Genomic DNA, 14,454 nt, shown 5'->3' on the forward strand with positions numbered 1-14,454 from the left:
GAAAAACCATCACCAGTTGCCAGGTAGGAAGAAGCAGGATGAGTATAGGCAGATTTTATAGTATCTGGTTTAGCCATCTGTCAACTTGCCTGACATGTCATGAGTCATGAGTCTAAGAGCTCCATCCCGGTGACTGCCACTTGGGCTATTTCTCTAGCGCTCTTCTGAAAGAGCACTAAATCTAGGCTGTAAGGTTACCCAGCCAAAAGATTGCAGTGGAACCTACAGAAGAAAGCCTGCTGCTTCATTCCATGTCCTTCCTGATCTATCAAACTTTCCAAGGAATTTTACAAATTAACAGAGTTGGAAAGGACCTTGTAGGTCACCTAGTCCAACCCTCCATCCAAGCAGGGGTCCCTATACCATTTCTGACAAATGGCAGGCCAATCTCTTCTTGAAATCCTCTAGTGATGAAGCTTCAAGAACTTCCGAAGGCAAGCTGTTCCATTGGTTGATTGTTCCGTCAGAACATTTCTCCTTATTTCTAGGTTGAATCTCTCCTTGATCAATTTCCATCCATTATTTCTTGTCTGGCTTTCAGGTGCCTAGGAAAGTAACTTGACCCCTTCCTCTCTGTAGCAGCCCCTTAAATGTTGGAACACTGCTACCATGGCCCTTCTCTTCACTAGACTAGCCATGCCCAGTTCCTGCGTCCATTCTTCACGTTTTAGTCTCCAGCCCCCTAATCATCCTGATTGCTCTTCTCTACACTTTTTCTAGAGTCTCTACATCTTTTTAATAGTGTGATGACCCAATTTCTAGTCTTCTGATTGTGCTTTATTAAGGCTGATGCTATTGCGTGGCCCAGTTTGCTAGACTTTCTCCTCCAAGGTCCAATGATCTACTTCCTCCCACGGTCTTTCTCTGCAGTCAAATCATTTTGAGGACTTATTGGTAGTGACAGGAATGAATCTTGGCTTATAGCAGGGGCCCCCAACCACCGGTCCACGGACCGGTACCGGTCCGTGGAACAAGTCCTACCGGGCCGCTGGTTTGCTGGCGCCGCCATCTTTTTGATGAAAAAGTGCTTCCAGTGAGCTTTTCCGGTAGAAAGCTCACCGGAAGCACTTTTCATCAAAAAAGATGGCGGCGCCAGCATTCGTGAGCTTTTCCGGGTAGAAAGCCATTTCTACCCGAAAGCTCATCGAAGCGCTAGTGCCGCTTTTTGATGAAAAAGTGCTTCCGGTGAGATCACCGGAAGCACTTTTTCATCAAAAAGATGGCGGCACCCAGCTAATGCCGGTACCGGGCCGCGCCATAAAAAAGGTTGGGGATACTGGGCCGCGGCATAAGAAAGGTTGGGGATCACTGGCTTATAGGACAGGTGGGCAACTCTGGTAACTTTACACCCTGTGGACTTCAACTCCCAGGATTCCTGAGCTTGCCTAGTTCTTCAGGAATTCTGGGAATTAAAGTCCACAAGTCATAATGTTGCCATGGGTTGCTCACCCTGCCATATGGGATAGCAGAGTGCCTAATGAACAGCACACCCTTCCATCAGCTTCAAAATATAATAAAGTATATCAAGGTCTCCTCAGCAGAGAGAACGTGGGCATCCCAAAGTAGGTAAAAACAAGCTCAAGTATCTCAAGAGTTCTTTCAGGGTTTCCCCCCTAAACTTTAAGATGTGTGGATGCTCCAGAACTATGCAGGGCTGATGTGGGAACTGGGAAAGATTTTATCTTAGATCCAGCCATCGAAATTACTCCATTTTACTCTCTCCCGCCTTCCACATTTCAAACTTTTTATTTCCACAAAATAGTCTAATCATCTCCAAAGGGGGTCTTGAGACCAAGCATTTGCTTGAGATTTTGCAGATGCATTCAGTAAGAGGAATTTCTCATTTGTATTTCAGGGAGATTTCTTAGATACAATTGGTTCTATGCAAAGCTCAGTATAAGTAGTCTGTCAGGGTTTCGACAGATGTAAGTCCTTTACTTACGACCGCTTGCTTACAGAATGTTTACAGAAGTTGCAAAAAAGACACTTAGGACCCAAATTCAAAGTTAACACACCTACTCTTTTCCCCACCATCACATGAGTGGTCAGCAACCCAGTGATGTGACCTTGATACCGTAGTTTCTGGCAAAAAAGAATGGCTTTTGTTTTTGTGAACAATGGTTTTGCTTAACAGTTATGTTGTTTGCTTAATGACCACCCCCCAAAAGGTCATAAAATCAAGCATGGTCATGTGATAACTCACTTAATGACTGGCACAACTTACAACCATAATTCTGGGCTCAATTACAGTAGTAAGTCAAAAACTACCTGTAGCTTCTTTTGTCCAAATTATTTTTACAGCACATCATGGCAAAACCAAATAATACATGTCCAAAAATGTGAAAACTGGGTTTATGAGACTTATTGTTTTTGTTTTCCCCAGGAAGGAAAACAAGCAGTCCCCACACCTGTAGACTGGCAACCAGTCATTATCAGCTACGTGAATTTATGAAAAGTCTAGAGAATGTGTATCGTGGCAAGGGTGCTCTTTAGGGATGAGAATAGAGAGGAAAGTACAACCAAAGAGGAGAAAAACACTATAAACAGGAAGGAAGAGGTGGTTTATTTTTAGGCAACTTTTGAGTTGTACAAAAATGTGACTATTGGATTCCAAAGATGATTCATTTATTTGTAGCTTAAAACCTCCTGTCTAGATTTCTAAATATAGACCAAGGAGGTCCTAGAAATTTTTATTTTCCATCTCTTATATTCAGAATATTCAGAAGTTCCTTATTAAAATCTCTCGCACACCTGCCTCCACTAAATGTGCTGCACTGCAATCTTCATTATCTCTGGTAGCTTCCGGGGATTGTAATATTCCATATTTAAAGAACATCACGTCAGGTAGACGTGTGCTTACTCAGAAGCCACCGTGAAAGAATTCAGGGGCTTTTCCTCTGTCTTGGATAACAAAGAAAATGGTGGAGACACAGTTCTGTATCTACATTTATATACCATGCATAAGAGAAAAATAATCTCATTTTTCACAAAAGAAAAGTCAAAAACAAACCCCAACCCCAATAAGATCCATCAACTATTAACTGATTCAACCTGAACTTTTAGCCCTTCATCCTAAATTTGTGCTGCCTTGATTCATCTGGGCTGACTTCCCATCTTGTTGATATTCTTCACCACCATCCCTGTCTTTCTACAGCAGGGGTCCCCAAACTTGACAACTTTAAGGCTTGTGGACTTCAATTCCTAGAATTCCTCAGTCAGCATAGCTTCGTAGTTGAAGTCCACAAATCTTAAAGTTGCCAAGTTTGGAGACCTCTGTTCTACAGCTTCAGAAAATAATACATAAATTATCTTTAGATAAATCTTCATCTATTTCATACTCATTTTCAAAATCAAATTCCTCCTCCATTATTCCCAGTACTTTTTCTTCTGAACTTAAGGCAGAAGCATTAGATGACTCAATACCGGTACATATTTGGGTGCTGGAAGAAAGCAGTAACTCATTTTCTTTGCTTACATCTTGAAATACAGAGAGGACCATTTCCTTCACCCCTGAAACAGGATAATTCGGACTTAGTATTTTGGTGTCTGGTATATCATTATGATTTGAGGAAGAATCTTGACCAGGTGGGGATCCTGTTATATTTTCTGCAAATTCCTTAGTAGAAAATGTGGAAGAAGCTGAACCAAACATTTCTAATTTCTTCTCGGATGAGCCTTTCTTCTGGCCTACTCTGGGTGAAAAATCTAGAATAGTGAGAGAAGATGGAATGGGACGCTTAGGAAGGGTGGACAGATGGGGATACACAAGTGGAACTACTGCAGTTTTTGACAGATTGCTTGGCATCATCTCCATCTGAACATTCAACTCTGGGAAATCGAGGGCTAGTTTTGAAATGTGTTTTTTGCAAGGGGGGATTTCAGAGATAACAACTTCATCAGCAACAAATTCCGGAGTAGAAAGATCAAGGTCATCAGGAGGACAGAGAGCCTTCATATCACTACTTGGTGGGACGGGAGGTATCTCGCTTCCATGTTGCTTCTTCAGAACGTGGTAAGTGGAGAGCAAGGCAGGGCCATTCTTGAAGGTCTTACTCTTAAGGCTACTTTGAATAAGTGTGCTAGAAGTCTTTTCTGTCTTCAAAGGAAGGTTGATAGAGGTCAAAGTGTCTTTTCCACGAACAGATGGTGGAAGCCCTTTTCCACGAACAGATGGTGGAAGCCCTTTTCCACGAACAGATGGTGGAAGCCCTTTTCCACGAACAGATGGTGGAAGCCCTTTTCCACGAACAGATGGTGGAAGCCCTTTTCCACGAACAGATGGTGGAAGCCCTTTTCCACGAACAGATGGTGGAAGCACTTGATTGAGGAGAAACAAAGTTTCATTACTTGTTCATTCTGCTAATCCAACATTTCACGATATACAGGGAAAGTTAAATCAAAGTTAAAATGGCACTGCAAAAGTTATCATTTTTCACACTTGCAATTAATGCAGCACCCTATGGTCACATGATCAAAATTCAGATACTTGGCAACTGGTTCATATTTATGACGGCTGCACTTTCCTAGGCTCAAGGTGATCGGCTTTTGCTATCTTCTGACAAGCAAAATCAGTGGGAAATCCAGGTTCCCTTAACAGCCGTGTTACCATATTTTTTGGACTATAAGACGCACCTACGTTTAGAGGAGGAAAACAAGAAAAAAAATAAGTTTTTTGCCTCCACTTGTCCTGTTTTTGCCCTCCTTGGCATCCGGAACCACTCTGCAGGCCAAAAATGGGCCCATGTGCGTCTTATAGTCCGAAAAATACAGGTACTTATTTAACAAATGCAATGATTCACTTAACAACTGTGGCATGAAAGGTCGTAAAATGGGGCAAACTCTCTTAACAAATGTTTCACTTCGCAACATATATTTTGGGCTCAATTGTGGTCTTAACTCATGGACTACCTGTACTTCATAACACGTTGTGGCTTCCACGCACTAGAGTTGGTTGCCTTCTTCATATCTAATTTCTACAGAAGCAGTATTACGGCTAGTTCTCCATCTAGTGAGGAAATAACTCTCTTCTCATTGCTGAATTTATTAAATACTACAGCCAGGCCCTTTTGTGGGAATAAGGCAGCAATTGCTTTGCGTCCTGCATATGGAAAGGGCACTTAAAAAATTGATCCACGCAATTAAACTAACTGTAGAATTATTGCAGTATTTTTGCCCATCCCTATCTATGGTTTGATCCAGAACTGAAGCACCCTTGATATAAGAGTAGTGTAAATATTTATTGATTTGAAATTATCTTTCCCCTCCCTTTTCATATGTACCAACCCTGGCCAAGAAATTGAGGTTTTAGGAATTGTCCAAGATCAGTGTTGAAGATGTGCGGGTTTCAATTCCCAGCTATGCTGGCTGGGCTATCCTGGGAATTGAAATCCACACATCTTCACCTTGCCAAGGTTCAGAACCCTTGCTCAAGATCATTAGCCTTTCAATAGCATTCCTTCATTTGGTCTTGTGCTGATTAAGGCAGCACTACAGGTAACATTTTTTCTCCCTTAGGTAACATGCTACTTTACCATTTGTAAACATACACTTGAGTGTTGGATTACAGCTTCCATCATTGCTACATAGACAGGTTGAGTAGGAATGATGAGAATTGTAGACTAACACATGGGGTTTTACAAGCAGTGAATGCCCAAAAGGTATTTCTTTCTGTTGATGCTTTCTAAATTGTCTGAAGTAAAGCTCACCTCAATATTCAAAGGACCAATTTGAGCCAGTGGTTAAGGCACCAGGCTAGAAAGCCTGATACCATGAGTTCTAGTTCCATCGTAGAGTCAATTGGGCGATTTTGGACCAGTCCTCCTCTAGTAGCCAAACTTACCTCACAGGGTTGATGTTGTGGGGAAAACACGAGGAGGAAGCTAGGTGTGTTGGATATGTTCACTGCCCTGAGTTATTTGTAATAATAAATTTAAATGATTAAAAATAAATAAACAAGGCTGAATAGCCCTCTGGTTTTATTCTCTGAAGCCCTCGAAGATCAAAATTTGGTGACTAACCATGAAGAGTTGACAGAAGAATTCATGGTTTAAGGAAGCAAGAATTGGAGTGGTAAACGTGAAAAGAGTGGCTTCAGCAGCTGTCCACCCTTGAAACACAGGATGCAACCTACCCTCATTTCCATGCTTGATAAGTACGGCTTGTTTCATATATAAGCCTGGAGTTCCTAGAGGTGGATTCTGATGCTTCTGGACCTTCTCCGACTTTTCTCCTTGGCCACCCTTCAGTCTTATATGACTTCCTGAAGAACGACCCGGGTTAGGAAGCCTGCTGATATGACAAGGAATTCGACTAGCAGGGAGACAGGCCCTGGCAGGAAGAGTCAGCCTGGGTTCTTCTTTGACAACATATGTTGATGAGAAGACTGGGATGTGAGATGTTGCTACTACCTGAGATGACTTTTTAAGTCTCTTCTGCGTAGAACAAGCATTGCTGGAACTGAGTGATGTATTCCAGGATTGTGGGAGACCTAGAGAGAATTGAAGTCCGTTCATTATATTTCATGCAGGCAAAGAATAGTGTCAAAAAAGACCAGATGTGCAACATATTTAGCCAAAAAGTTATATTGATCAACATGCATTTGCCAGCGCCTTATTTTATAAGCTGCACAGCATAGCATTTTAAACTAACTTTGTGGTTTACATCTAGATTGTAGACCAGTGTTTCTCAACCTTAACAGCTAGAAGGTAGGTGGACTTCAACTCTCAGAATTCCCCAGCCAGCATGTCTGGGGGATTCTGGGAGTTGAAATCCATCCATTTTCCAGTTGCCAAGATTGAGAAACACTGATCTGGACTTTTGGTTTTGCACAAAAAAGCATTGTCAGCAATGATACATGTTGGTTACGAGATGTGGTTTCTATACCTAGCTACTCGGATTTGGAAGACACTGGGTCAAGGGCTGAATGCAATGGGAGGTACAATATGTTAATTAAGCTTTACCCGTACATGGGTTAATACAGCCAGTATCTTCTCTTTAGGGCAGTTTGTAGATGGAAAGTCCATAGCAGGGGATGAATTTGGGAATACATTATTTATTTATGTATTTATTTGATTTGTCAATTGCTTACAAGATATAGGTATATGAATTAACATAGTTTCAAATACATGAGATGGATACTTTTAAGAAAAATAAAAAGAAACAATAGGACAGGGACGGCAGGCACGATTGGTGCGCTTATGCACGCCCCCTACAGGCCTCTTAGGAAGGGGGTGAGGTCAATAGTAGACAGTCTAAGGATAAAGTGTTTGGGGAAGAAACCACAGAGTCAGGTTGACAAAAAACATTGACAAAATTTGAAATTAAGTTTATTTGTTGACAAAGTAAAGGCAAAACCAGGTAATCTAATTTTTAAAAAAGTAGGCAGGGGGCACTTTAGATCACAAGTGGAGAAGAAACAAGGAATTTACCTGTTCCTTATGCACCTGTGATCTCTATCTCCTTTCACCCTATCCTGTTTCCCAGCAGTTATGGAGATAAAAGTTCCTTCAAGTTAAATTATCTCAGTTCTTGATGACTATGTCTAATTTTCCAGCAGGGGGAGCTCTCAGCCTATACATTAAGGCATTAATTCGACACACACACACCCTTGAAAAATAATGCCACCTTTTTGCCTTACCACCAAGCAGCAATATTACAGGTATTTATCATATTTATGTCCTGACACATTACAAGGCAGCTTGCAACAAATTAAAAATAGCACGCATTTAAAAAAAATGAAACTTCAGCAGAAAATCTAATTTAAGAAGACAGGAGCTCATTTAAGGAAAAAAATGGCCAATTCAGTGCCAGATGAAACATCACCCTGTCTCTCTAATCCACCCTTCTCATACTGCAGCTAGTTAGAAAGATAAAGTGGGAGCGAAGGAGAAAGGTGTTTAAAGTCATATTGAGTTTCACTCCACTGCTAAATGCACTGAAGAGCAATTCTGGCTTCAGGTAATGTCTGAAGATTGAAGAATGCAAGAGAAATAAGCAACAGCACAGTGCAAGAGGCAAAGTGACAAAATCTGCATTGCAATTTTGCAGTGTAAACTCAGCCTCCTTTATACCAGCAGGTGATCTCATGGCACAAGGATGAAAAGGCACATTTTACATTGCAAATTCACAATTTATTGTTGACATCATAATGAGGAACAGACAGTCAATGGCAAGAACAGGAGAGCAATGCATTCTCTGGAAAATTCAAGCTGCCTTTTGAATGGTATAAAGATAACCCAAAACATTTTAAGTTTTTAAGCCAATAAGACTGGGGTAACTTTACACTTCCTATTATCTCACGGTTTCTTTTAATTATCATTGCTTTGAATACCACCATTGACTTGGTTTACACAAGAGGCTAAGCCAGGAACCTCAGTGGCTGAATCTGTGCAGAATGCCAAAGCAGGAGATTTTAGGAGCTGTGGAGGTACAGTGGTTAGAAGGTAGTATTGCAGGCTAAACTCTGCCAACTGCCAGAATACTTTACATAACAAAGATCTCCAGGTAAAGCTATAGCAATTGCCCAAAAGCCCTTTCAGTGCATCATCATCCAGCAAGGCTCAACCAAGCCAGGAACTCAGGACAGCCTACAGAGTTGCCTCTGCTTGGCCCCATGGGAGTCTGACAACCAATCGGAATACAAGCTCCAATTCAAATCCCAACAAAGGTTATAAAACTCCAGCACTCTCAGCATATCAGCCCTTCTTGATCTTCTCTTTTCACCTTGGAGCATGTGATCATCCTTTTCACTTTGGAGCTCCAAGCCATGTGGTCTTGTTCATCATTAAACCATCTTTCCAAACAGCCTCCATGTTTCCAGTGTCTTTTTCCCCACTTGGAACTGAACCCAGAAGGATATTTCTTCCAACAGTTGCAAAGGGGTGACCTGACCCCAAGACACTACAACTGTCATAAATATGAACCAGTTCTCAAGTGTCTGAATCTTGATCATGTGACTGCAGGGATACTAAATGTAAAAACCAGTCATAAGTCATTTTTCAGGGCCATTGTAACTTAAAAATGATTGTAAGATGAGGGCTACTTACCGGTATAGGGTGCCCATCTCACTGCTGAAGCTACTCTGGGTGGCTTACAAAATTATAAAAGGGGAATATGAAACAATGAAAATTAACAAGGATGAAATAGAAGGATGGGTTACACGAGGATGGGAGTTTCTCTTCATTGTCACCCGGTATGTAAGCCCACAGGTAACTTTTATCATCCACTCATGGGGAGATTTTGAGTCAAAACCCACCTCTTTATTCTGTTTACCTGATTTGGTTTTTTTTAAAGAGTCAGATTTGGTTGGAGCATTCTGGCCCATCTGAGGTTTTTTCTTGCCATGAACTGAGATCTGTGGTTGTCTTCCCACCTCATCAGCCATCCCTTGATTCTTCAACTTGCTGACAACTGTACAGAGCTGCGTTAGAAGAGTTGTAATCACTTCTTGTTCTATCAGCAATACACCGTGACAACTTTTTAAAGAGGACACATGCTCTCTTGGACCCCTGAGGAAATTCAAGGCGGTTTATTTAATCAGGGGTCCAAAATTAGATCTGTGATCCCAGCTGCCTAGATGGGGAATTCAACTCTGCTGGGACTGGTAGGACTGTGAATTCTGCAGAGGGTGTGAAAATGCAAATATGGGATCAAACTTTCTATGGATACTGTGTGCTTTACAGGGCATACCAAATCCAGACACCCCTCCCCGCTAGGAAAAAAACAGAGTTGGAGTATGCTAGTGTTACCAAACCTTGTCAACTTTAAGATGTGCAGACTTCAATTCCCAGAATTCCCCATCCAGCCATGTCAATTGGAGAGTTCTGGGAATTGAAGTCCACACATCTTAAAGTTGACAAGATTGAGAAACACTCTGCTGCCATCTTGTGGTCATTCAGGTTCCAACAGTCCCAATTCAGTATCCCTGCATTGAGTCAAAACTAACTTTTCCAATCATGAATTGATGGGGGCGCTTACTTAATCCAATTAAAGGACACCAGATGGGAAGTGGAGGGTGTTCACTAGCTTTATCCATTTTACAGGAAGAAGTGTTCAAGATATTAGATGAACAGCATCCTCACAAATCAACACTTAAGCTTTTTAGCATACCATGTTAAATCATAAAAAGGCGAACTATGCTTTTAGCCTACAGTAGTATACCGGTCAAACTTAGTCATGTGGTTAATTTATGGTCCCATGTATTAAAGCGGTTAATCAAACACTTGAATTAATCATGAGTAAGAATAACACACAGTCTTAAAGCTTTCTTAAATCACAATGGAGAAATCTATATAATTAAGCCAACAAGAGACACTAAGTCATAGCTTGTTTAGCCATGGTTTACTGGTTATCAAGGTTTATAATCTTTGGATAGTCTGCTGAGCCCTACAGAATGATTTATAAAACAAAAATTTAAACAGACCATGTTAGAGTTAGCACAATCTGAGAATCCTGGAATTAAACACAACAGGTTTATAAATACTCAGATAAACAAAATCACAGCTTCATTTTTTTTTTAAAGAACAGAGCTTTTGGAAAGAAGAAAACTGGATTTCAGAGCAAAAATGTCATCTGAACTCACCAAAATGCTGTTTTTTCTCTTTCACTGGTATGTCTTAAGCCCAAACACCATGAAAATATTTCTATCTTTCACGGTTCGTTAACTAGCAATTTATATATCTTTCACTTCCCATTAAGCTGTAATAGGTTCCACCTGGGAATACAATTAATGTGTTACAGTTGCTTGTTCTCTTTTGTACTCCCACACTCCCCTCTAAAGGCTATGCATTTTTCTGGTTTTGCAATGATTTATTTGAATGTTTTAAAATCATCAGTGTTTTTTGTACAGTAATAAAATTGCACAATCAAAGAAATTAGGGTTATAATGTGGTAGCTTGTTTATTTCTAAAGCAAGGGTCTTCAAACTTGGCAAGTTTAAGATTTGTGGACTTCAACCCCCAGAATTCCTGAGCTAACTGAAGTCACAAGTCTTAAAGCTGTCAAGTTTGAAGATCCCTGTTCTAAAGCAACAAAAAGGTGAAATCTTAAAAATAAGAGTTTTGTTATCAGACATGCTTTTGGATTTCAGTCCATCTGATGTATCAAAGATTATCCAGTTACAAACATGAATTAAAATTGGAGCAGGCAAAGAAAACAAGCGGCAGAACAGCTACATAAGAAGAAATATATTATTAGCCGCCACTTACAAAATGCTTACTACTGATAAAAACAAACTTATTAACACTGAATAGCTGATAGAATAAAATTATATTTATCTTGATTAAAGCTGCAGAAATTTGGATGCAGCCTCAGGATGCAGTGTAAATATATAACGTTTCAAAAACAAATGAGCAATTCTGAAATAAATAAACAAGAAGTACTATTTAACTATGTTTCTTTCTTGAAGGAAACCTTTTCTTTGTAAATGTAGAGAAAAGTGGACTTGCTTTTTTCTTTCCTTTCCTCCTGTTTGTTAAAGAGAAAGTATATTTCCTGTTTCTAGTGAAATAATAAGAAGATTCCGCTCTACATTTTTTGACTTTTGCAATATAACTCAACTAATAAAAATGTCAATTGTATTCTTTATTACTTTTTAATTATTCATTATATCAAAAAGAGTGTAACATTTTCATGATGCTATTTCAAAGACAGATGAGAAAATAGTCCTTTTCAGAGAGACAACATGAAAGGCTGGACTATTGTCACTTCGAATTTACACTAATTGGCATACATTAAAATGAAATTTCATTGCATACAAGTCTCAAAGGGTCACCACCCCCAGGGCTGTGATCATTGACTTACAACCACAGTTGAGAAGAGAATTTATATTTCTAAGCAAGACAGTTATTAAGTGAGTCACACCCAATGTTATGACATCTTTTGCCAAGGTTAAGCAACTCAATTAACAACTTAACAACTGGATCACTTCAGTTGTTAAACGAATGCAGCTTCCCCCATTGACTTTGCTTGTTGGAAGTCAGCTGGGAAGGTTGAGAATACCAATCAATGACACCGCAACCATCATAAGTATGGGTTGGTTGCCAAGTGCCTGAATTTTGATCATGTATGTCAAGCCTGAATTTAGATTAGTGGTGGAATCATATGAATTCAGTTTGACACACTTTGGCAACTCTAAAACAGGCATAGAAACTCAGAATCAGCTACATCCAGGTCATGCCGACATGTTAACTTCTAATAAATCCTTTGAAGTTTGGGAAGTTTGCTTAAGACTAATGATTTAATTGGGGTAACTGCCAGAATCCTGACACACTTGAGAAATTGGGGAGAACTGAAGTGGATGAAGCTCCAGCCAAAACAACAAAGCAACAGAGTGATCAATGTCTGGAATACTCTACCTGACTCTGTTGTTTCTTCCTCAAACCCCCAAAACTTTAACCTTAGACTGTCTACTATTGACCTCACCCCTTTCCTAAGAGGTCTGTAGGGGGGCGTGCATAAGCGCACCAACGTGCCTACCTTCTCTGCCCTATTATTTCTTTTTTATTCGTATCCATTTCATGTATTCATAACCATGCTCATATTTATGCCTGTTATCTAATACTTGCTTGACAAATAAAATAAATAAATAAAATAAAACATAGCTGGGCAATGAGTCAGCTGCATTCCAACTGCTACTCAGCAGAAGAAGGAGTGAAGTTGCCAAGAAACTATTTCATCTCCTGGTTGGACATTGTGACATATTGTTTTGGGAAAATGAGAAGATTCTAGCTATAGTGATGTGGAAGCCTGGGAAACTTTCAGTACTGGCTTTCACCAGTTCGTGCCAAGATGTGTAATTAAATAAAATGATTCTTTGAGGAATTGCAATGCCTCTGAATTCATTTTATGATGATTCCATTACTTGGAACCTGACAGTGTAATTGTGGGAATGCTGTGATGGTTGTAAGTGTGAGGACTGGTTGTAAGTCTCTGTTTTTCCATTCAGCTTCAAACTGCCACTAAATGAACGGTTGTACCTACCTGTATTATATGTTTGGGGGGGGGGGAGGAGAGGTGTCTCCCTTCAATCCTAAATCAGGAAGAATGGGAAGAAAGTCCCATCACCACCTTCTCTCCAGGGGTGCTCAAACTGCCTTGTAAGAGTGCTTGAGTGGAGATAAAGATTGTGGATGGTCCAATATCTCCCAGTGAATTTTTACTGCTGAGGGTGGACATGATCTTTGTCTTCTAAGCGGCAGCCCAACATAGCTTCATGCTGGTGGCAGAGAGCAGAGACTACCTCATTAAACTCACATTTCTAATGCTTATTGATTATTTGCCCCCAGGGCCTTCTCCAAAGTGGTCTGCTTCCAAGCTGGTCTTTCAGGTCTTCCAATGGCCAACTCACCACAGCCAACTTGTGGTGGGACAACTCGTTGCACAACAAGAGTTTCACTAATATCAAAGAAATAGCGGAATAGAATCATTAAAGAAAGGAGGGATAAAATGAAACAGGTGGATGATAAAAATTAAAACAAAATATTTTAAATAATTAAATTGAATTGTTAAATCGTCCTGCTGTGGCGAGTTGTCCCATTCTGAGCCCTGAGTATCTGCACCTTGTTGTAGAGATCCTTTTCTTCTCTTTCCTTCCAACTTTCCCAGCCTTATGGATTCTTCCAGGGAGTTAAGCAGTGGTGGGATTCAAATTTTCTTACTACCGGTTCTGTAGGCGTGGCTTGGTGGGCATGTCAGGGGAAGGATACTTAAAACCTCCAGTCAGAGGCGGTATTTGCCGGTTCTCCAAACTACTCAAAATTTCCGCCACCAGTTCTTCAGAACTGGTCAGAACTTGCTGAATACCACCTCTGGAGTTAAGACTTTGAATAATGTATCCTGAACATGGTCACTTGAGCGTAGTTGTGCCTCAAGTGAAACTGATGCTTTTTTTTAAAAAAAAAATCTTGGCTATCCATGCTTTTTTTATTGATACGTTAAATAAATGATTGATTTGTGCTATAGTAAGGTAGCAAACCATATTTTAAGCATTCTGCTTTAATGATGAAAACATTCATAGATCTTAGTAAACAGCTTTAGTTTTAGACCTTGTGACTTCTCACACACTTCACTCAGCCTTTCTTTTAGCATATTTAGCTAATTTCTAAGCATGTTTTCCTTAGTTACAAGTAAACGTCATTTGACCTATTCTCTAAACCCCAAGAATATGTATAACAGTGACATTCACTGGACCTATTTCTGAGTTAACACAAAGGATGGATAGCTAGTATTTAATTTAATTTCTTCTATATTCAAAATATGGGCCTTATGTTCTTTTTTCTTCTTCTTATATTGGCTTATGCTAAGCTGTGACTTGTTTAGTGTTAAATAATTATCTGGAAATTGTATATTATGGTTTATAAATAGCAATAGCACTTAGATTCTACACAGCTTCACAGTGCTTTACAGCCCTTTCTAAGCGATTTACAGAGTCAGCCTATTGCCCCCAACAATCTGGGT

At 40.0% G+C, this 14,454-nt stretch overlaps 1 protein-coding gene across 1 annotated transcript; it reads right to left on the bottom strand.

The window, feature by feature from the left end:
* Positions 1-2,542: 2,542 nt before the first annotated feature.
* On the bottom strand, positions 2,543-9,501 carry LOC148129315 (uncharacterized). The gene is made up of 3 exons (XM_087945516.1): positions 9,271-9,501; positions 6,131-6,487; positions 2,543-4,155 (listed from the first exon to the last, which is right to left on the bottom strand). The coding sequence occupies exons 1-3, from the start codon at positions 9,380-9,382 to the stop codon at positions 3,287-3,289; spliced, it is 1,338 nt and encodes a 445-aa protein (XP_087801642.1). The 5' UTR covers positions 9,383-9,501; the 3' UTR covers positions 2,543-3,286.
* Positions 9,502-14,454: the final 4,953 nt, after the last annotated feature.

Source organism: Notechis scutatus, chromosome Z, assembly GCF_049901735.1.
Source record: "Notechis scutatus isolate UNSWTSFEM ecotype Mainland chromosome Z, rNotScu1.2, whole genome shotgun sequence".
Lineage (NCBI taxonomy): Eukaryota > Metazoa > Chordata > Lepidosauria > Squamata > Elapidae > Notechis > Notechis scutatus.